General features: G+C 46.9%; 2 protein-coding genes across 3 annotated transcripts in view; one reads left to right on the top strand and one right to left on the bottom strand.

Moving 5' to 3' along the window:
* The window catches only part of SH3RF3 (SH3 domain containing ring finger 3), a 353,462-nt gene that overhangs the window by 171,756 nt on the left and 158,457 nt on the right, over positions 1-23,249 (top strand). The window lies entirely within an intron of this gene.
* On the bottom strand, positions 21,551-22,241 carry LOC107971237 (uncharacterized). Its single transcript, XM_054678131.1, is given in 3 exon segments — positions 21,551-21,754; positions 21,757-21,947; positions 21,950-22,241. Coding segments are annotated over 3 exon segments (687 nt in total).

Here is a 23,249-nt window from a genome sequence, read left to right as displayed (position 1 = left end):
ACTCATTAGCTGAGCACACAGGGCACCCACATAAGTGATTTCTAATTCATTAAGAGGTAGATGATCAGCTCATATTTTGCTTTTCCAGCAAATAAGAATTCAAATAAGAACCCTTCTCCAACTCAGAAATCAGCCTTCTCTGGTGCCTGCAAATCTCCCCACATCAGGATATGGGCAGCTTTATTGCTATCAATTAAAGTTCCATGCACAAACCTTGTAATGTTAAGATGAGGCCAAGAGGTGGCTTTTCCCTGTCTAGATTGGAATTTAGTGAGAGTGGGCAGGCAATATAAAGAGGCCAAGTCTGACTGTGGGCAAGGCTGCTGAGCTGTGTTGCAGAGGGATTTTCTTATACCCCTAGGTGGTCTCATTGAAATGTTATATCAGAGACAAGAGGGAGCTTGCAGACTTTGTGGGGCTTCTACTTTTGCCACTGTGCCCGGGCTCCCAGCATATGCTCCAGAGAGAGGCCTCGGCTTCCAGAGACAATGCAATGGGTGGGAAGGGGAGGTGTGTATTTCTGGAGTGGGAAGGAGGGCCGGGGGCCATCAGGACCCTCTGGCTCATCAGGTCTTGGGCTGGGAGTCATTGGGTGTATAGCAGGCACTGACTGGCACAGGGGCAAGTGTCTATGAAGCAGGTGACACAGAGGAAGACAAACTGAAGAAGAGACCCGTATGACTCCAGCTATAGGATCCACATATTCACCACAACGGGTATTTGTGTAAATGAAGAATCACAAACACACATATGCACATACTATCCCAAAGAATATTCAGTGAGATTTAGAAAAACAACCAACCCAAGTGCATTCTCTGTTAGTGATTAATAGCATGCTGTCCCTCTCCAGGAAGAATATTGTAGGTAGTGGTAGATGGGGCATAAGTCTGAGCCCCCAGCAAAGCTTGAACTCAGCTGAATGTGCATCTGCACTGGGGCTGGAGACTCCTGATGTGCATGGGGTTTTGGTGAGGTTGAGCTGTGTGTCCGCCAAGCTCCCTGAGCCTGTGCCTCGAGGAGATAAGGTGAAGGTGGACTGCTCTTCCACCCTCCTGTAAGAGTGGGCATGAGGATGCTTCTCTAAGCTGTCAACATGTTTTATAGATGTTAATTATTTTTGTTATTTTAGGTCTCCAAATATTTCAGAGTGCTAATCTTTTAGCTTTTCTTATGTTTTTATCTTTTTAAAAGTAATTTGTAGTATAGTGACGGAGCTGTGCAACCACCATCACTGTCTAATTTCAGAAACTTTCCGTCACTGTAAAAAGAAATGCCATACCTATCAGTAGTCACTCTCTGTTCCCCTTCCCCCAGCCCCTGGAAAACACTAATGTAATTTCTGTCCCTGTGGATCTTTCTTTCTGGACATTTCTATGAATGGAAGCAGATAATATGTGGCCTTTTGTGTCTTACTTCTTTCACTTAGCATAATATTTTCAAGGTTCGTCTTGGTTGTAGCATGTTTCACTACTTCATGTTTTTATGGCTGAATAATAATCCATTGTGTGGCTAGACCACATTTTGCTTATACCATTAATCAGTGGATGGACATCTGGGATGTTCTCACTTTTTCACCATCACAGGTAGTGCCCTGTGACTATTGATGTACAAGTTTTTTGTGGACAGGTTTCCATTGCTCTAGGAGTAGGGGTACTGGGTCGCATGGTAACTCTCTTTAACCTTCTGAGGGGCTGCCAGGCAGTTGTTCCAAGTGGCTGCACCATTTTCCATTCCCACCGGCAATGTATGACATTCCAGTTTCTCCACATCTTTGTCAACACTCATTATTGCCAGTCTTTGTGATTTTAGCCATCCTAGTGGATGTGAAGTGGTTTTGATTAATCTTTTAGGTTTTAAAATAATAATGAAAGTTACAACTGTCATCTTAATAGAAGGAAAACCAGGTTGATGATCTGTTGACTAATATTTGCAAAGTGCTAATAAGCCCTTTGAAGACAGTATTTGAAGAAGGCGAAGTTGATCCTTTCTCCTGGAACTCCTTTCTCCTGGATCCCGAAGCTGTGGATCCCTGCTGGTAGTAAAGTAGATGAAATTAGAATTGCTGCATAAGCGCCAAATGACTTGAAGGAGAGCATGAATGTCCAGACGGGGATAGAGACCAACTATGAATCTGCCTGTAACTCCAAGGACAGTACTCTCCGTCCCTCTCCTTGAGGTGTGTGCAAGCACGCACGCTGGCACACTGTCTCCTGGAAGGAACAGTGGAGCTGTCGCTTCCCCAAACCCTCTCCCCTTGCCATTCGTATACAGTAATGACTAGTATAGACAAATGCAATCACGCAGTTTTGGCAAGGAAAAGTTTGTTCTGGGAGAGGCCTTTGGCTTGCGTAAGAGATGTTTTTAAAATGTGTGTGGTTTTTGTGTCTTGTTTTTCCTAGAGGCTAGAAGGGAGGATGCCATGGCTCTGACAAGGCCCAAGAGGTCAGGGAGGGGTCCCTTGGCCACATTTCCTCTGCAGTGCTCGGAAACAACTCACTGGTCTTTAATTTTCTGTGAAGATCAGTGTCTCACTTCATCCCTCCAGCTGGCATGGCTGGAGTCAAAGTGAGTCAGTTTACACAGAGTAAGCCAAGAAATCGTAGAATCCCAGGAGTCATTGGATTTCAGGGACTGCCATTTAATTTCTTTCTTTTTTTTTTTTTTTTTTTTTTTTGGAGACCAGGTCTTGCTCTGTCACTCAGGCTGGAGTACAGTGGTGTGATCATGGCTCACTGTAATCTCAAACCCTGGGCTCTAGCAGTCCTCCCACTTCAGCCTCCTGAGTAGATGGGACTACAGGCATGTGCCACCATGTGCAGCATATCATTTCCTTTTTTGGTTCCCCGCTTCCCCCAGTGACACAGCCCCTTTACAACATCCCTCAATATGGCTGCTCTGAGTCTGCTTTAATCCAAAACAGTTACAGAACTCACTCACCACTTCCCAAAGCAGCCTGTTCCATTCTCAGCACTGATCGCTAGAAGGTTCTTTTCTATATGCCCACTCATCTCCTGGTTTCCAAGCCAGGCATCACTACATGTTCCTTGGAATGTCCTGCAGACTCTGCCAGCCTGGAGTAGTGTGTAGGGGTTCAGGTGCCTGCTGCACCCTCCTTGCAGGGCAAAGATGCTGGCCCGAGCAGGGACCACACCTCCCTTTGTTCCGAATCACTCCTGGGAGAAAGTTCAGAGAGGGTTGAAAGTATGCATAGTGTTTCCATTAGAAATGAATAGTCTTTCTGCTTTATTTTTAATGATATTTTCACTGTGAACCGTAACGTATATGTCATGTTTAAAGAAGAACAAACAACAAACATTAGTATATCTACCATCAGCCTAAGAAATGTGGAGACCTAGAGGCCCTCCAGGGGTATCCTGGGCGTATGCCACATTTTCTCCACCATGGTAAAACATTTAAGGACACACACGTATGTGGGTCTACATTGTTTATTTGATTTTATCTATCTGTGCTTGGTGCTGAATATTACAGATTTAGCCTCAGAAGGTGTTTTTCTGTAACTTGCTTCTTCCACCCAACAAGGAATCAGCCGTGTTGATGTACATAGATGTCGCTCATTTGTTTTTTTATGTAGTGTACAGTTTTTCATGGATCTGAGTATATCGTAGACTATCTACTTCACAGTTAATGGGTATTTCAGTTGTTGTTGTTCTTTTTTTTTAATGTTCATGTAGAAGTACATCCTTACCCTGGAGAATACTATGTTCTTTGGAACAGGATGGCTTGGCGATCAGGCAGCACTTTGCACTCCTACCAGCAGTGGTGAGAGACGTTTCCTTCTGCGCCCTTGCCGACACTTGCTGTTGCCAGACTTTTAAATTTTTGCCAATCTGGTGGGTGTGAAATGGCATCTCATTGTGGTTTAATTTGCAGTTCTTGGATTACCAATGCTGTTGAGTCACTTTTCAGGTCTTTGGGGACCATTTGTGTTCATAGCCTTTTCTACAATGCCTGTTTAAGTTAACTTATCTTTTTCTTGAAAGATCTATCTGTTCTTGAAGATAGATGGGTAGTTCTTACCTGGTGTTTACTGCCACTGTTCTAAGTGGTTCTGGATACAGTAACTGTTTCAGTCCTTCCCAGTAAAGTAGGTTTTCTTAGGGGGACGCCTGTCTCATGGGAGAGTATCCATAGGTGCGCACAGCCACTGGCCCAGTGTTCCCCAGCAGGTGAGGGGAGAGCAGGGGCTCACACCTGAGCACGCTGGCTCTACCATTCGGTTCCAGTTCAACTGCTGGGTTATTGACATATTTTGGATGCTAATACCTTGTTTCTGCAATGTGTTGTTAATATCTTCTGTTTATGGATTGTCTTTTTCCTTTGTATTTAATGTCTTTTGATAAATGGAAGGTTTTTAAAAACATTTAAATGTTGTTCCACTGAACATTTATGGTCAGTGTTTTGTGTCTTATTTAAAAATCATTTCCTACCCTGGAGCTTTTTATTAACTTTTAAAAGTTTTATAGTTTTGCTTTTCACATTTAAGATGTTAATTCAGCTAGAAATAATATTGTATATAGGATGAGGTGGAGGACAATTTCTTTTTCCATCTAGATAACCTAACTTGCCAACACCATTGATTAAACAGCCCAGCCTTTCCCTGCCGCTGGTAAATCACATCATCTGCACATGTTTGTGTGTCTGGACCCTCCCTTCAGTTCCATCGATCTATTTGTCTATTGTTGATTAAACTATTCTTTTGTAATTACTGTAACTTATTTAAAGCTTTGATATTTTAGCAGGGCAAGGACTTTCACTCTTCCACATACATTTTAAATCAATTTGTCAAGTACTTTGTCAAGTACTTGAAAATCCCGTCGAGATTTAAATTGGAAATGCATTTGAACTATACATCAAGTTGGGAGAAAATTACAGCTTTTCTGAGTCCTCTTACTCAAGAACATCATATTTCTTGCAATTTATTTAGGCCATCTTTAATATCTTTTAGTAAAATTGCATAATATCCTCCATAAAGGGAATGTACATGTTTGGTTAAATTTCTACCTAGTACCACTTAAAATAGCAACAAAAATATAAAGTATTTTTAATTATATATTTTAGCTACTTGTGCATGGTAGATAGAAAAGCAGTTGACTTTTACATATACATACCACTTCCCAGTGTTCCTGTTTTCATGTTTGCCCTTTGCATAAACTTTTCTTTTGTGTCAGTTTAGCAATTCATTTCTTTTTCTTGTTATTATGGATACCTTCAAACATACACAATCATGGAGGGTCTAGGACAATGACCCTGTGTCAGGCGATATCCAGCATCAGCAGCTGTCAACATGGTGCCAAGCTTATTCCATATGTCCCTCCACTTTTTTTGTTTTTTGGGGAATCCTTTAAAGAAAATCCCAGACATCATATTATTTTATCCTTAAATATTTCAGTATGTATTACCAACAGATGAAGTCTTAAAACAAAACAAAAAACAGCCAAACCATTGTCAACACTGTCAGAATTAACAGTAGTTGCCTGATATTAGTCCATGTGTGGATTTCCCTCATAGTCTCTAAAATGTCTTTTTATGGTTGTTTTGTTCAAACCTGGATTCAAATAAGGTCCACTCATGGCATAGGATTCCATCTCTCTTACTTCTTTCTATTTCTGGCAGTTCCTACTCTTTTCCACCTATTTCCTTCATGCCGTTAATCTGTTGAAGAACCTGGTCCCTTGCCCTGCAGAGCTGCCCCACCCTTGACTATGTGGGCTGCATCCTCATGGTGCTGTCTCCCCTGTTCCTCCATTCCCTGTATTTCCTGTAAACTGGTAGTTACATCTGAGGACTTGGCTAGATTCATTTGTTTATACATATGTTTGTTTTTCTAAGAACACTTTCTAGGTGGGGCTGTGAGCCTCTGATTTCGACAGTGCATTCAGAATCATCTTTGTACTTTCTAATCTAGTGTTCCAGGTTATCCAGGATGCCTAGGTCATGGTACTAATATAGGAAGGGAATTCCAGAAACAGCGTGGGATGATGCCATTCACCATTGTATGCTCCTGGTCATCACCGTGTCCCATGATGTGTCATATGGTCCTCCTCTCCCCCACATTTGTGTGTGTGAACCACAGTGGTTCATGACCACTTTGGTGGCAGGAACATGAAAATATTTCACCTGAATACAGTGTTATCCAGAGGTGGAATGTCTGAGTGTCAAATATATCCCTGGACTCCCAGTTCCCTTCTCCATGCTCTGAGCAGGGCTGAGAGCTGAGGCTTCCCTGGGGTTGTTAACGGGGTGGTCATGACAAGCTTGGCCACGTCCTTCCTCCCACGTCCTGGTGGCTGCTCTGTGGTCTTCTTGAGGAATCGGCCATGTGTCCACAGAGGCAGTCATCTTAGTCCAGTGGCCTGGAATCCTCTCACATTTCTTCTGGGAATATTTATCTCTTCCTTTTCTTACGCTTTCATCTCCAAATGTCCCCCTCTCTCCTACATTGGTTTCTCTCGTGTGGTTTCTCTGCGCATTTGTTTGGTGTTCCCTCTGTGCTCAGCCTTCTCCTGGTTTTCCCAATTACCAGGTCCAGTCTCTGACCAGACCCCATGAAGCCTGGTTGATTGCTTCTAAATCTCTCCATCTGAGAAACATCCTGGAGATGTGGAAAAAAACACAACTCACGAGAGGAAAAGACTTTTTTGCATTGAGAGCAAATCCACATGAGGAAAAAGTCAAGCCCCAAAGAATCAAGTGGACCTGCAGGTGGGGTTATTCACCAAGACTTTTTCAATGAGATGTAAATCAGTGGCTTCAAATGGTTCCAGAGGCCATGGCTGGAGCGGTGTCTTTCCCTCTGTGCTGGCTGGAGAACAACTGAACACATCCCCCCATTCTCCCTTCCCTGCACTGGGGTGCAGCCTTCCTGCAGCAAGTTTCAGAGGTGGAAGGCTGATGATAAGTCTGGAGCTGACAGGCCTCCCTCAAGGGAGGACACTTTAGCAGAGAGATTTGCACATTTCTAGAGGCTGCAAGAGGGCAGTGCTCAGCTTGATTTAGAGCCAAGAAGTAAGAAAGCAGGAGGAAGGTGAAATGAATTGCAGGAGTGTGACACAAAGGAGGCTGGAGATGCCTTTTCTTACATAGGCCCAGCCTCACTTTCAGCCCACCTTCAACCCAGCTTCAGCCAGTTTTGTAAGGTTTGGAACTGCACAGGAGAGAAATAAGTTATATGAATGTGAATGGTTTCCAAAAGTCTCTCTGCAGAACCTCTTAACTTTAGGTGCAGATAAACTGCAACTTTCTTCAATGGGTTCTTGGACCCCTAGTCATGGTGACAGTTTGACTAGCATTGAGAGAATGTTGACCAGAAAAAGTCAACATCCCTGGCCCTTACAAAACATTGAATTTCATCTAAGTGGAGCAAATGGTTTAAAAGTTTAAAACATGTAATGAAATATATGTAGCACGGGCATGCATTTCCTTTGCTCCCACTCTGGGGCAGCTGTGAGATACTTGGAGGGAACATGCTGGAAGGAATGTCTTCTGCCCAGTGTCTGTCCCGCTGGAATGTGTGGTAAGTCTCCCCAACTCTGTGGGTTGCAGAAAGAAGAATGTTGCCTTTTCCTCAATTTTGGTGTGCATTTCAGATGTTATTGCGAAACTAAAGAAAAGGGGCAAAATTCTTCTCTTGTGCCTATCTCTCTCCGTCTCTTCCTTCTTTTTTTTTTTTTTTTTCTTGTCTTGGCATATCTCAGAATTATCCAAGACTTTCATCCTGTTGATTATTCCTTAGTCATGTATATTCGATACATTATGACTCTAAATAAACATTCCATCTTCCTTACGAACTTTGTAAGAATGGGGGGCAGGGGGTGTCCCCCCTTGTATTGTTAGATGTCTAGTACCTCACACAGGCCTGGCACAGACAAGATAGTCACTGTTTGCATGGGTGGATGCATGGTGGATCAATAGGTGTGTGGTGGATGGATGGAGGGAGAGACGGAAGGGAGGGATGATAGATTGAGGAGTGATGGATGGATGGATGAATGATGGATGGATACATGACGGATGGATGAATAAACAAATAAATGGAGAGATGGGTGGATAAAGATAATTCAAATACATACACAGATACACAACTGGACACCATCATTCCCCACACACTCCTAAAGAGGTGTGTGTCTTCTCCCCCTGGGTTTCATCAATAAGCAGGATCCCTCTTAAGGGACCAATTCCTCTGGTAAGGGTCTGCAAGTCACTCATCTGTGTCTGGCACCTTGCACAGTGTGTGCAGTGGAAGTCCCCAGCAAGTGTGTGTTGAATAAAGGTTGTGCCATGCATTAGTTCATGGTCTAAGTCCATATAAAAAGCCAGGTGTTTGGAGTTATTGTAGTATCTGTTGACTTTCGCCCAAAATCTAAAAAGGACTCCTCAGCTTTTCCTTCCAGCATAGCAGAAGCTCTTCCAAGATGGCCAGGAGATAAACTCAAAAGCGGTTTCATTCTTCCCCATCCTTTACTTTTGGATCTGTTTCCTGGAGCATGGGGAATGCCGGGTGTCTTATTTCTCGAAGCTGAAATTTCCTGATATTGTGTACAGACCCCCACCCGCCTGTCCCGCAGGGCTGGGTGCCAGAGCAAGATTCAGGAATTGGCCATCAAATGAGTTCCTCATTTGCAATCAAGTAACAGCCACCTGGCCTGTTTTCCTGCCTCCCTCCTCTCCCCTTCTCTCCCTCCCCTTGTTTTGCATCATGAACTGATTGGAGTGTGAGAACTGGGGCCTTAACCAGGTTTGCAACTTTTCCCTGCCAGGAGCACTTTCTCCCGAAACCTCAGGGCTCCCCTGTCTCCTCCTTCAGGCCCTTTCTCACCCTCCTGAATTTAAAATTGCAACCCCCACCGCCTTCCAATCCCCTTCTGGATATATTTTCTCTGGAGTACTTACGGTCTTCACTATACTACGTATTTTTAATAGTTTATTTTGTGTATGTCTCTGTCCCCTTATAAAGTGTATGCTCCCTTAAGGTAGAGATGTTTTTACCTATTTTGTTCCTATTTTCTTTATCTATTTTGTTAGTTCCTAGAACCATGTCTGGCACATATTAGGTGGCCAATAAGTACTTGGTGACTGATTGAATGAATATAATATTAAGATGATTTTTTAAAAGTCTCGTGTTCAGATCTTTGCCAGGGGCACCCTGTAATGCCCCTGGGGTCTCCCCTGAGGAGAGACCTCTCACCAGAGGAGCTGCAGCCCACTGCCTCTCTGGAGGGGTTTGCCTGCACCCTCAGCACCTGGCCGATCCTCTGACGGGTCTTCCTGGTGCTGTGACTGTCTGTGACTAGTCGTGGATGCCGGCTGAGCCCGGGAGCAGCGGTTACCGGAAATCTGTGGCTTTCTGCTTTAGCTAAAGAGAGAAGACTGCATGTGTTTGCCAGTCTTTTGGGTGCTTCTGTTTAGCATAGACATTGGCCAAGGCTGCTGGTAAACAGCACCAGAGGGGCGCTTTACCCATGAGAGGGAAGCATCTGCGGCCTGGAGCCCTCTGTAAGCTGCCTCATGGGACCCCTAACAGACCTTCTTGCCTCTCTGAGTTCAGGGTAGAAACAACCTGCTGATCCGTCTGTTTCCCTCTGGCATGCCAACTCTCTCCTGAGAGAGCTCCTTCTCCTGATTCTGTGTTCTGAGAGTTGCGCCCAGGGGTGCTGCACTTGCTTCTTCCTTCTCAGCCTGTAGCTCAGCTCTGACACTCCCGCGACTCCCCCAGCACCCCGAGCAGGGTGCAGGTCTTCCTGGACGGGCTTGGGGCTGAGTGCAGCAGAAGCAGCACAAGGCTCCTTTGCCGCCTCTGCCCCTAAGGAGTCCCAGGATGTGTGAGGAACAGAGCTTTCTCCTGTCCCGAGCTCCCCGCAGTTTAGCCCTCCTGGACTAGACACTTCTGCCTTTCTTAGCTCACTGTGCTGTGCTAAGGAAGCCAGGGCTGCCCCGTGGGTGGAACATCCTCTGATTTGCCAGGCAGGAAAGGATGGGGCGATGAGTCACCCTTCTGAGTGATTCCTGCCGAGCTTCCTACAGAACATATCCAGGAGCAGCCACCCCGCCCCCAGGGTTAGTGTGTGGAGGCACAGGTGCTAGTGTGGGTGGTGAGAAATAGGACTCGGAATCACCCTTTTTAACGTGCACAGTATGTTAATTGTGTCCTCACAAAAGTGTTGAAGTGTTTCTTGCCTTATAGAATAAATGGTCAGAAACCAATGGATTCCTTGGAGCTGTTTTGATGGGAGGAAATTAACTGTGACAGTGAGAACTTGGTGGTCCCAACATCAGCAGGATGCAGAAGACAGGCTAGCCTGCTGGGTCACGTATTCCTCTTCGGCAGCCTGGGATTGGGAATGCACGTGAGTGCAGAGCTGCTCACTGCCTGGTGCCCTGCAGCTCCAGTGCTGCCTCAGTGCGTTCCAGGAGAGACCTCAGTTTCCAGCCCTAGCTCAAGTCCCAGGGTTGATCTTGCTCGCGGCAGCACCAGGCCTGCACCTCGGAAAGGAATGATGGACTTACCTGTATCTATCAGGTTCAGGCATTCTCCTGCCTGCAGTTGAGAATTCAAGTTCAGGGTGATTAGTTTCGCCTTTTAAAAAAGCCCTAGCATATCCTTGCTGGATATATTCATTGCTGAAATGCACAAGAAACTGAATGTGATCAATGTAATGTATTGGTTTCAGCATCAGATGTTAAGAAAGTGAATCTGTTGAGATTCTTGCTTTTAAAAACACAAAATAAAAAAAGCCTAACCTTAGTCAGTCATCCTGGACTTGAGATCACATTTCACAGTCTACAAAGTGAGGTTTCACATATAGCATACCCCACCTGTTTGTGTAAGTAAAGTTTTATCGGAACACAGTCGCACCCACTAATTTACATGGAATCTCTGGAGCTCTGGCTGCTACAATGGCAGAGCTGAATAGTTACAGCTAACACTGATGGCCTGCAAAGCCACCTCGCTGCACTAGAGACAAAGTTTGCTGACCGCTGGCATAGAAGATAAGGGCACAAATTCTGAAACCAAACTGCTAGAGTTTAAATCCCAGCTCTGCCACGTATTGGCAGCATGACCTTGAACATGTTAATTAACCTCTGTGTGACTTAGTTTCCTCCACTGTAAAATGGAGATAATATGGAGATAATAATATCTCCATTATAATATTAATAATTATAATTATGATGATATAATAATGATATCACCAAAATAATACTTGTCTCCTAAGGTTGCTATGAAGTTCAGAAGAATTAATAATGAGGACATGCTCAGAGTACTTTCTGACAAGTGGTAATGTGTTAATTTTTAAGGAAGCGGGCAGGTTTCTAAGACTTTAGGAAAGTCCAGTCGCTTCCTCAAATCACAGACAATTCTGCGTTTGAAGATCACCTCAAAACCAGGTTCAGTGGCTCACGCCTATAATCCCAGCGCTTTGGGAGGCCAAAGTGGGAGGACTGTTTGAGCCCGGAAGTTCAGCCTGGGCTGTAACATGGTGAGACCCCATCCCTACAAAAAAATAGAAAAAATTAGCCAGGTGTGGTGGCATGCACCTGTAGTCTCAGCTACTCGAGGGGCTGAGGTGGGAGGATTGCTTGAGCCCAGGAAGTCAAGGCTTCAGTGAGCCGTGATCACACCACTCGACTTCAGATTGGGTGACAGTTTTTTTTTTCCTAAAAAAAAAAAAAAAAAAAAAAATCTTAAAAAAAAATAAAGACCACCTCATCATCAGGGTACCTCCCATAGGAAACACAGCCTTGTGGGTGTCTTGGCTTCCTGTTGGTCCAGAACCCTGCTGACTTTCCTCGCAATAAGGGCACGGACTGGCTTGGCTAAAGGAAGGGTGCTAGTGGTGCCAGCCAGCAGGGGAACCCTCACCCGCTCCGGGGATGCCAGGGATGGAGTGAGGCCGCCACAGTGTCCACTGCGCTGATTCCAGCAGGGGATGGCAGCATGGTGACAGGAAGTCACACTTAACAATGCAGACAAGAGGGAAAGGAGACCCACAGACACAGGGAGAAAAAGCTGCAATATGCCTCTTCAACTCATGAGAACAGGAGGTGATGGGCCACAGAGGCTGCTGAAGGAGTTTGTTCCTGCCTCTGTTTCTCTCTCCTTCTCCAACTAGAATGTTATGTGCCACTTGCTCCCCTCAGTAGCACTTCCGAGACAGGTGGACTACATATTTGTGGAACCCAGTGTTTTTATTGAGAAGCCTTCTTTTTGCTTTTTAGGCTGGCCTTCCTGGAAAGGTTCTGCTTTTAACTCTTTGCGTGCCTTCCCAGGCCATGCGTCCTGGTGCGAGGCTCTGAGAACGCAATTTATGTCACCGCGTTGGCGACTTACATGTGCTCCCTGATCATTGAAGACACGGTTTTGTCTCTGCCTAGGATCATGGTGGTCATACCACTCCCTGCTTCAAAACCGAACATTTCGTGTTTTCGGAGCAGATTCGTCAGGACGTTTTGCAGCATCCTGGGGTGTTACCCATTCCTTGCGCCTGATCTAGAGTTCCGAGGCCTACGCACCTCAGAGGAGCAGCTGTGGGGACTGTGGGGCAAGGCCCCTCGCCCGTCCCACACGAGAACGGCTCTTTCTAGCATGTTTTCTCAGGTGTCTCTTTATCCTCTCCCTATGCCTCAAGTTTCCACATTGAAAACTGTCAATGGCGTTTATTTCCTTCTGAGTCTCTGCTGGGCTGTTCCAGCCCTTCCACAGCCCCTACCCTGGGAAGCCCGTACCTCTTCCACACGCCGCCTCCTCTCTGCCCCTCAGGGCTGGGACATGCTCGTCCACTAGCCCTCGCTCATCCACGTGTCGCTCAGTTACCTTCTTGATGATGACGTTCTAAGATTTCACCCTATCCCCATCCCAGTGTTCATGTCCCCTCCCCTGGTTTATGTGTCCCCTTAGCACTTAACCACTTTCTGACATTCTCTAGATTTTACTTATTTGTATGTTTTGTTGCTGTCCCCCTGGCTGGAACATAAACTCCACCCGGGTGGGGACCTCTGAGTGTTTTGTTCACTCCCAAACCCCACGCCAGAACCGCACCCCGCAAGTAACGGACACTCATTCCGATTTGCTGACTAACTGCATAAATGTCCTAAAACCACTTCCTACCTTACGCGGCTGTAGAGAGGATAAGAATGAAAGTTAAATAAAGCCTATGAAAATGCTTAGAAAACTTGAAAGCATAAAGTGAATGTGAAAGATGTATTTATGAATGAAGCAGCTCAACAAAAAAAGACACTTGGGGGCTGGGAGTGGGATATGTCAGTGAGACTGATAGCACGATGTTGTCGAGACATTCGGGCTGATTTAAGTGACTGGCAACATCTGGAACCCATCAGGAAAAGCTTTAGCGTAGAAGGCATTCCTCTCCCTACATTTTGAAAATTCAGGCAGGCCTAGTAAGCTCTTTAATATTTTAGGAAGTTCAAAAATATTTAATATCTTAAAGAAAGTCAAAAATACTTACTACTTTGGGAAGTTCAAAAATCACCACGTGCCTAGAAGCTGGCCTGCAGGAGAAGGATTCTTCTCCCTCACTGGGGAAGAGGTGTCATGCTGGGAAGGCTGTCTTGTTCTCTAGACTAGGTAAAATGACAACCAAAGACCCATTTTTACTTTAAAATGAGTTTACAAAGCCACATTAAAGTGTGAAGGCTTCAAGAAGGAATTTCTCACAGATAGAACAGAAAATAACTGGATTGACTCACTAGCATGCAAAATACATTTGGAAGGGAAGCTGCCACCAATAAGTTTCTCCCTTGGGTACAAAGAAATGTCCTGGTGTGCCCACGGCTAGCACGTGCTGAGGACTCTCTGTGAGGCCCCGTGTACCCCACAGGCTGCTCTTGAAGGAACCAGTTTCCGAGGGAGGATGATAATGCCAGCCCTGGGCAGTGTTTCCACCACGTTGAGGCAAATGCTCTTTGCAGCAACCCAGGAGAGCATTTGTTTGTTTCTCTGCAGTGAGACTATTTGCATTAATAACTTACTTATGAAGTTTACCTTAAGTCTGTAAAAGCAACTGCAACATCCAATTTTGTGGAGATTTCCATTACAAAGTTGGCAAAGCGTTTTGTAACTAAATATCTGGAGTTAAGGATTTATATAAATCAACATGGAAATGGGGTGCCGAGGGACCCTCTCCTGCTCCAACCGTATCCGTCAACACCTGGTGCAGTGAAGAATTCTGCTCAGTTCCTCCTGTCCCAGAGCAAAGGGCAGTCTGCATCCCTGACAGCCAGGCCATCATCCTCTGTGGGCAGCAAATTGCAGAATTAGTGTAAAGCAGACAAATGCAATATCTATGTGAAATAAGCCCAAATCATTAGGTATGCTTTGATTCAGGCTTAACATTTTTTAACATAATAGCAAACCGTATTTAGTATCCTAAATGTAAATTCAGGACTTCTAGTTTTCACATTTTTGTGTTATGTATCTTAAATGCCTTTCTAGAGAGGGAGGTACGAACTGGCTCATTGGGTGATTTTTTCCTGAGATTGGCCACATGATTTAAAGATTTGTAAAAGCCTTTGGACCTATCTGTATTGAGAGGTAAGAGCTTGGGCTCCCTTGGTCCTGGGACCCTCTCCTCTCCCCACAGCAGGGCTGCCGGGAGCCCTGGGTGCAGGGTGCATCGGGCTGCTGGCCCCATCGTGGCCCTGCTCCCATCTGTCCTGTAACTTCTCTGCATCCAAGGCTAGGTCCTCCTGTGTGTGGTGTCCTTAGCGCCTTGCACTGTGGCCACCCCCTCGCATATGGCGAAATGTTTTCCTCAAATGGTGATAAGGGACTGTGCAGGCAAGGGCGGGAGTCCTGGAGGCACCCCTGGTCACAGGATCACCCTCAGCGTTTTCACCCTGCCCAAGAGGTCTGTGGAGCTTCCCCGAGCCTTTAGCACATTTGCTAGGAAGTCCATCATCCATTGGTGGAATAACCTTCCTTTTTAGAACCTTCTTGAATGGCTGTGCCATATGCTATCAGCATATGCCGTATGCTACCAGGTGGGTTATCTTGGTGGTCAAGTTTGTTTTGCTAAGGCCCTCCTTTTTTTTTTTTTTTTTTGAGACAGGGTCTCACTCTGTCACCCAAACTGGACTGCAGTGGCATAATCATAGCTCAGTGCAGCCTCAACCTGCTGGGCTCAAGTGATCCTCCCACCTCAGCCTCCCGAGTAGCTGGGACTACAGGCATGCACCACCACGCCTGGCTAATTTTTGTATTTTTTTTTTTGTAGAGATGGGATTTTGCCACGTTACCCTGGCTGGTCTGGAACTCCTGAGTTCAAGTGATCTGCCTGCTGCAGCCTCCCAAAGTGTTGGGATTACAGGCGTGAGCCACCGCGCCCAGCCTCCTTCTGTTTTTGATGGAGCTTGCCAGTGTGTGTGTCATGTGATGTGGAGAACTTTAGTAAACACGCTGTGTGCTGCTGTCTGGGAGCTTCCCCAGTCGGAAGTTATTTGCTACCAACAGGAGACCATCCTTTGGTACTTACAGTGTGCCAGGCACTGTTAGGAGTAACTCATCTGTATTAACTCATTCGATCTCACATTTAGGATCCCTGTGAGACAGATACTTAGCACGCTTGTTTTGCAGGTGCGGAAGCTGAGGCATGGAGCAGGCAGGATGTGGCAGAATTGAGCTCTTCTGCAAGAAGCTTCATGGCCACCCTCAAAACTCCTTGAGCGCTGGGGACCCAGTTCTAACACAGGCCTCCTTCATTTGTCATTTGAGCCAGATTCTTAGTGAAACTTTTTTTTTTTACATGCTCACAGATACTTTATTTTTTCTTACCTTTTTGTATTACACTTGACCCTTGAACAATGCAGGAGTTAGGGCAGCAACCCCCGGCACAGTCAAAAACCTGTGTGTAACTTTTTATTTTTATTTTTTGAGACAGAACCTCACTCTGTTGCCCAGACTGGAGTGCAGTGGTACGATCTTGGCTCACTGCAACCTCTGCCTCCCGAGTTCAGGCAGTTCTCCTGCCTCAGCCTCACAAGTAGCTGTGACTACAGGCATGCGCCACCACGCCCGATTAATTTTTGTATTTTTAGTAGAGATGGAGTTTCACCATGTTGGCCAGGCTGGTCTCGAACTCTTGACCTCAGGTGATCCACCCGCCTTGGCCTCCCAAAGTGTGTGAGCCATCACGCCAAGTCTTGCATGTAACTTTTGACTCCCCCAAACTCAACTCCTAAGAGCTTACTGTTGACCAGAAGCCTTACTGATAACACAAACAGTTGATCAACACATATCTTGGAAGAACTATACATTATATACTGTGTTCTTAGAATAAAGCGAGCTAGAGAAAAGAAATTGTTATTTAAAAAATTGTAAGGAAGAGAAAATGTATTTACTACTCATTAAGTGGAAGTGGATCATCATAAAGGTCTTCATCTTCATCATCTTCACGTTGTGTGGGCTGGAGAGGAGGAGGGGTTGGCTTTGCTGTCTCAGGCAGAGAAGAGGTAGAGGAGGTGGACGGGTAGGCAGAGAAGGGAGGCACACTCGGTATAACTTTTGTTGAAAAAAATCCACGTATAAGTAGACCCTTGCAGTTTAAACTCATGTTGGTTCAAGAGTCAGCTGTTTTTTTGGGGGGGGGTGGGGGGTAACATGAAAATAATGACATGAAAAATGTATATGTATTAAGATGATGTGGTTGGTTTGGGTTGAAATAAGGACCTACAAGGAATCCTCTGCCTTTAGTCCCCTCCTTCTCTTCCCTCCTGTCCTCTTGGTCTTCTGCGGTGGCTGGAGATCCAGGTCCCCAGTGCAAGGCCCCATTGACCTGAGGCCACCCACAAAGGAGGCCCTCGTGAGTGTGCTGCCCAAAAGGCTGGTGGAAAGGTGGTAGATGGGGCCGACCAGGCATCAGCTGGATTCAGGCCCTGGAGGGTGCCTGGGTGGGGCTGCAGGGGTTGCCGGCAGCGAGGCCTTTGTTCCCTGGGAGGGATCAAGGAGCACTTTTCAAGGTGCCTGGTGGCTGCTGGGGACTTGCTCAAGTACTCCTCTAAGTACCCATTATCAGAACATGCCTGGGAACACTGCAAATACCAGCTCACAGCGTGGGATCTCTTCCCAGAAAGTGAGGAAGTGAGCAATGCATCTCTGAATTGGATAAATGTAAACAGATCTGGACCCTCCTGGCCCAATGGATGACCGACCCACAGCTGCCCTTTCCCTTCCATAATTAAACAGATAATTATCAGGGCTCCACAGAGGCTTCCCTCGCCTTTTGGGGGAGTGAGGAGGAGGCAGGTGGTTGGAAGCTGGTTGCCCAGTTACACGCTTTGTGATGCTGAGGAATTTGCCCACCTTGCTACATTTTTCTCACTTATAAAAGGACTATAATTCTTATTTCACAGGAGTCCTGTGAGCAGTAATCGGGTTATCGGGAGTGTCTGGTGGGGAGTAGCAGCTAAATAATGGCTGAGTTACTTTGAGGGGGTGATGTGTGTAGCCGGCAGTGCACAGGTTGGGAGGTCAGACCACCTGGATCCAGTCCTGTCTCTCGGACCTTGGACAAGTTACTGGACCTCACTGTGCCCCAATTTCCTATCGGTAAAGTGCAGATAATATAAGGCCAAGCTCACAGGGTTGCTGTAAGGATCCTGTGGGTCTCACAGGTAGAGGTAGGAGCAGCAGGCACACAGGAGGTGCTCAGGACAGGAAGGGGCAAGGTCTGGATGAGAGCCCCAGTACTGCTGGAACCCAGAGAAGCACATACCTCAACCCTGAGGGTGAGAGAAGGTCTACACCCAAGGACCATGCATTGGTTCTTTGCTGAATTCACTTATTCAGCGAATATGGGCAGATGCTGGAGGGGCGGTCCTCAGTTCTCCCATCTGACCTTTGCTGCAGTGCATGAGGAGGGATCACCACTGACCACTTCCTACACTTAGAAGCATCTGCCTTTCCTGGCCCTGGCACCCAGGGTCCTGGAACATCTGTTTGCCTCAGCAAGTAGTCAATGATCATTGTTTTTATAGCTCCTTCTTCATTAAGAGACACAAAGCTCTTTTCGTATCATCAGTTTTATTCTCAGCATACTAAGAAGCATGGAAGGGCAGATTTGATTATCTCTGCTTTATGGGAAAACTAAGCCCAAGGTACTTTGTCAAAAGGTGCATTCTAAGGCCACCACCGATGACCTAACCGCTGCTTTGATGCAACAGGGAAACAGGCCACAACAAAGTCTGGGAAAAGTAAAAAAAGGAAGAAAAAAAAAATTTGCTTTTAAATCCTCTCCAATCTGGCTGCAACATGAAAATGCTACAGGCAGCTCTTAGCTGTAGACAATTTATGTCTTCACAGTTGCATCCACGCAACAGCTTAGTAGTGGCCTCGTCACCCTGTGTTTGAAGGGCAAGTCGTGTTTTCATCCTTTGTCTTATTTCATCAATTCTTCATCAATTCTTGGATGAATGAGTGTGCAAATATGGGAAAGGAAGAAACTGACAGAAGAAAAGAGGGGACAAAACAAAAAGTTTGGACCCAACAAGCAGCTTTGAATGAGAAAAAGGGACAGAGGAACTCGAAATATAATTATCTGTAAAACAAAAACCTGGGAACCTCTGGTTGCAGTGTGATAACAGTAACAAACTTCTTCATCGCGGATTAAATCTATAAAGTGGAAGATGGGATACACTCTGGTAAATGCATTATTTAAAATAAGGTAAGGCCAAGAGTTGTGCCTTTTCTAAATCTGAGAGTCTCTGAGTTGAAAGTGCTTTTCAAAGATGACAGCACATAAATGATAACCCTCAACAGTGCTATGAAAGTCAATGCCTTGGCTTGAAAAACGCTTACGAGCTAAAGAAATTGTAAATACACCTGAGACTTCCTGAGTGAGTCAGAATATAAGCTAAGCTGTGAATGAGATCCCAAAATGTGTTGGCTCAGATAAGATCAAGTTTCCTTTTTCTTACTTCATGGTATGGGGGTGTGTTCTGCAAGGTCACCCCAAGACCCAGGTTTCTTCCCCCTTTGCTCTGAGCATAATATTTGATGGAAAAACTGGCCCACCCTACTGTGTCTCCCATGCAGCCCGTGGGAAGGCAGATTTCCTTATGCATGTCATCATAAAACATGCTCCAGAATGTGCAGGAATCACTTTCACTTGCATTCTGTGGACAGAAATGTGGACACCTACCCAGGGCTGCCTGCAGGCAAGGCTGCAAAATGAAGGCTTCTGCTGGAAGCTTGATGTCAGTTGAAATTTGGAATATTCTGACAGAAAAAAGAAGCAGAGAGTGGGTATCAGGGGTCATTAGCTGTCTCTGACCCATTCTCAGACCCCGCAGTGCTTGGTGTGTATACGATTAGGGTCTCACCCTCCGGGGCCTATGGACGAATGTGTTCATCTTCCTGACACTTTTCTGCTGGCCACATGCTGTGCTATACAGGTCTGGAGACTGCAGGTGGGCAGACTCTGTGTCCATCTATAACTCTGGGCCTTTGCATGGGCTGAGCCTCTGGCTGGAATGCCCCACTTCTCATCAGCCATACCTGGGATTTTCCCCATTCCTCCAGGCCCAGCTGCTATTAGCAATAGGATCTTGGGCAACATGGACTGTGAATCTCATATTTTGGGAAAAATAATGGGCCAGATAGAGGCTGTGAGCCAAGGCCCCAGTCCCAGGGGACTGGTTTGCTAGTCTGTGTGTTCATTCATTCAGTAGATATATGGAGCGTATGATCTGTGTCAGGCCAGCAGCGGGGCATCCAACAGTGAGCAAAACAGGCGAGAATCTGTCCTGATGGGCTAATCGTGAAGGGGGCCCTCCATTGAAAGCAGGTGGTGAGAGCCGTGGCAAGTGCTCTCCTTGAAAGATTGCATCCTTAGGGTCTTAAACACAGGGAGCCGGTGCTCCACGCTCTCCACCCCAGCTTGCTGGGAGGTCTGGAATAGGCCAGTTGGGGTCGTGCCCTCCCCACGCTGCAGGCCGACTCTGGCACCCGCCCTTACTCAGGGGTACGGCTTGCCTGAGAGTCCCAACCAGGGGTGTCAGGAGCACATTCATTAGAACCTGCTGCCACATGCCTGATTCCAGTAGAAGCCGGAGATGGCGCCGTTGTGCCCACGTGAGCGCCATCTCCACGGGTAGGACATTAAGTCCGGAGGAAGATGTGTGTGCCACATCTGAGTAATGAGCCATGAAATTGACATTATAAGTTTTAATTATTATCAATGCCTTGCAGGGGTGGCTGATGTTAATTGTCCTGTAGGCATCCCAGATGGGTTTTCCTTTTTTCTTTTATTTCTTTTTCTTAATGTCTTGAGCCCAAATAATGGCGGCTTAGTGACAATGTTTGAATGGAATTCCTCTAAAGGGGAGCACGCCGCAGTGTGAGAAGTTCTTGCAAACACGTCTGTGGGCAGAAAGCAAACAGGCTCTGGAGCAGCTGCCCACCCTCCTGGGTGGGTGTGGAGGCTGGGACATAGAGGCCTCCAGGTTGCTGCCGTGAAATCAGCAGAAGTCTTTTCTCCCCCATAATAGCATCTGCCTGCCGTAGGCCCCTTCCATGGACTAATTAGTTAATCTTATAAAGGGCTTTGAAGATGAAAGACTCTGGAGGTGCCGGGTGTCACCCATGTGAGCATTTCCTGATGAGATCCAGTTTCTGGATGCTTCTGCTCCTCCAAATAAACTGCCTCTCGGCATCTTCCTTGACTCTTTTTTTTTCTTTCCCTCAGAAATGTGTCCTGCATCTTAAAAAGGTTCATTCCCCCTCTTGGTTTTGCTCTGTCCAATCTGAGTCTGGCAGTATGAGATGGGGATACAGGGAGCTCTCTTGCCTTCTCTCTCCCACCTTCTCTGTCCCCTACCCTTCCCCACTTCTCCTCCTGGCTCACCAGCCAGCAAAGCAAACAGGCCCCACCTGAGCCCGCATGCTCTCACAGCTTGCTTGCTCCAAGAATCATGCTCTCAGTCCCAGACTCGAGCCCAGCAGGTGGGTTGGGGCCAGCAGGTGGGTTACCACCTGTGGAGAGGTGGCCAGGCGTACAATCTCCAGTCTGCCCCTGCTTCTGCCCTGCTCCTGCCCTGGTTTCCTTTTTTTTTTTCTTAGACACAGGTTCTTGCCCTGTCACCTAGGCTGGAGTGCAGTGGTACGATCATTGCTCACTGCAGCCTCGAACTCCCAGGCTCACTCAGTTTTCTTGCCTCAGCCTCCCAATAGCTGAGACTACAGGTACTTGCCACCATGCCTATTTTTTAAAAATATTATTTTTAGAGATAGGGTCTCAGCGTGTTGCCCAGGCTAGCCTTAAACTCCTGGCCTCAAGTGATTTTCCATCCTCAGCCTCCCAAAGTGCTAAGATAATAGGCGTGAGCCACCATACCCGTCCCCAGATCCTTCTTTTCTAACTTTCCCCCCTGTATCCACATCCAGGCCTGACTCAGGACTAACCTGAGTGCCTTTGAATTAACAGCATATAGAGGGGACCTGCTACACAGGGAGAACACTCCTGGGTCCTGGGGTCATCAGAGTGAACAGCATAGTCTCTTCCTGGGGGCCTTAGTGGCATAGAAGCTAAGGAATTAGGAAGGTGGCTGATGGAGTTAGGATGGCTGGTGAGTGGCTGATGGGTGCTGATGGAATTAGGAGGGCACAGGTGGTGACGGGGGAGCAGTGTGGATTTTGGAGGGAGTGAGAAGGGCAGAGGAAGTAGCATGGAGCTCTGTCTGCAAAGCCCTGCATGTTCCAGGTTCCAGAAGCACAGACTTCTCGTGACTGTGAGGATGCTGTCTGCCGTGGCTGGGCAGGTATGCTGAGGCCAGCGTAGGGGACCTCGGCTGCCGTGCCGAGGAGCTCGGATCCCCTGAGGTCATCAGGCAGACACTGAAGCTCATAAGCAGCAGGTGCGTGAGCTTGGCCCTGCATTTGGGCATCCAGCCCATGACAGGCTGATGGGCCGGGAGACCACTGAGGAGGTTTGCACTGGGTGCAAGGAGAGATGACAGGCAAGGCAGTGGGAGTGGGAGGGTGCACGGCCCTCTGGGTGAAAGCTCAGAAGTGGAGTTGGCAGGAGGAGTGCCCAGGCCAAGGGAAAGGGTGGGCACAGGGATGACTGAAGGTCCTTGCCGAGCAGCTGAGTGGGGATTTCATGGCCAGAGGAGGTAGGGCTGGAGGGACAGACAGCCTCTAGGAGCTTGCAGACGTCCAGCAGAGCCGTCAAGCAGGCATCTGGGTTCACATCAAGTCCCATGATCAGAGGGGACATCACAGGCACAGGTTGATTTGAGAGCCACTGGCACAGAGGCAGGTTTAGCTGGGGTCTGCATCAGTGAAGGGGGGTGTCAGGGAGGCCTGCAGGCCACAGTGCTGATACCAGTGAGGCCATGGTCCCTCTGGAGAATTCGTGAAAGACAGAATCCCCGTGACTCAGGAGTGTGTGTCTCGCCGTGTCTCTGTCCTGGGTGGTGGCCTACAGCCCCAGGCTGCCTGGTGGAAGATGCCTCAGTCTCTCTGGCTCTGCACCCCAGCTTTACCTGCCACACTACCTAAGTTGGGGCCGCAGTTACACAATGTGGGTGTGAGTGGGGTCTTCAGGTGGCCTTTATGTCAACCAGTCTAGAGAAGGCTGATGGTGGGGAGGCCAGAAAGGAAACACAGTGTCCCCTTCTCGGGGGCATTGCAGGGAGATGTGTGTGCTCAGATAGCACGAGCTGGCCGCAGAAGGGAGTGCAGCGTGTAGGCAGTTGCAAAGCTGGCCCTTCCTGCCCACTGTTGTTACCAATGGTAGCAAAAGTCGCCAAACAGCCACCGAGTCTGTAGCTCTTATAACACGGCTTTTAAGCCTCACCCTTGTGATTTGGGAATGAAAGGAAATGGAGTCATTCCCTGACAAATAAAGGTTTTTTGTGTGCATCTTGTTGAGGCTGGTTTTTCAACTTCACAGCATGTTCTTTTCTTACATCCCTTTAAAACTGCTTGCCTTGATGGATATCTAAGTGTCTCCATGTAGCCAATAGTGAAAATACTCCCATCATGAAAATAAATGTTATATTTAACTTTTAAAGTATTCGTAGACTAAGTTCTATTAGAACAGGGAACCTTAATTTGTCTTTTTTGTAAATTTAACCAAACAGGCTGGGCCAGGGTTTCTTAACCTGCTGATGCTCTGGGCCGGGTCATTCTTTGTGGCAGAGGCTGTCCTGGGCATTGCAGGGTGTTTGGCAGTGTCCCTGGCCTTTACTTGTTACATGTTGGTAGCACCCCACCTTCCGGT

This window comes from Pan troglodytes, chromosome 12, assembly GCF_028858775.2.
Source record: "Pan troglodytes isolate AG18354 chromosome 12, NHGRI_mPanTro3-v2.0_pri, whole genome shotgun sequence".
Lineage (NCBI taxonomy): Eukaryota > Metazoa > Chordata > Mammalia > Primates > Hominidae > Pan > Pan troglodytes.
Note: the sequence above shows the minus strand (reverse complement) of the source record. Positions and strands in the feature narration are given on the sequence as shown.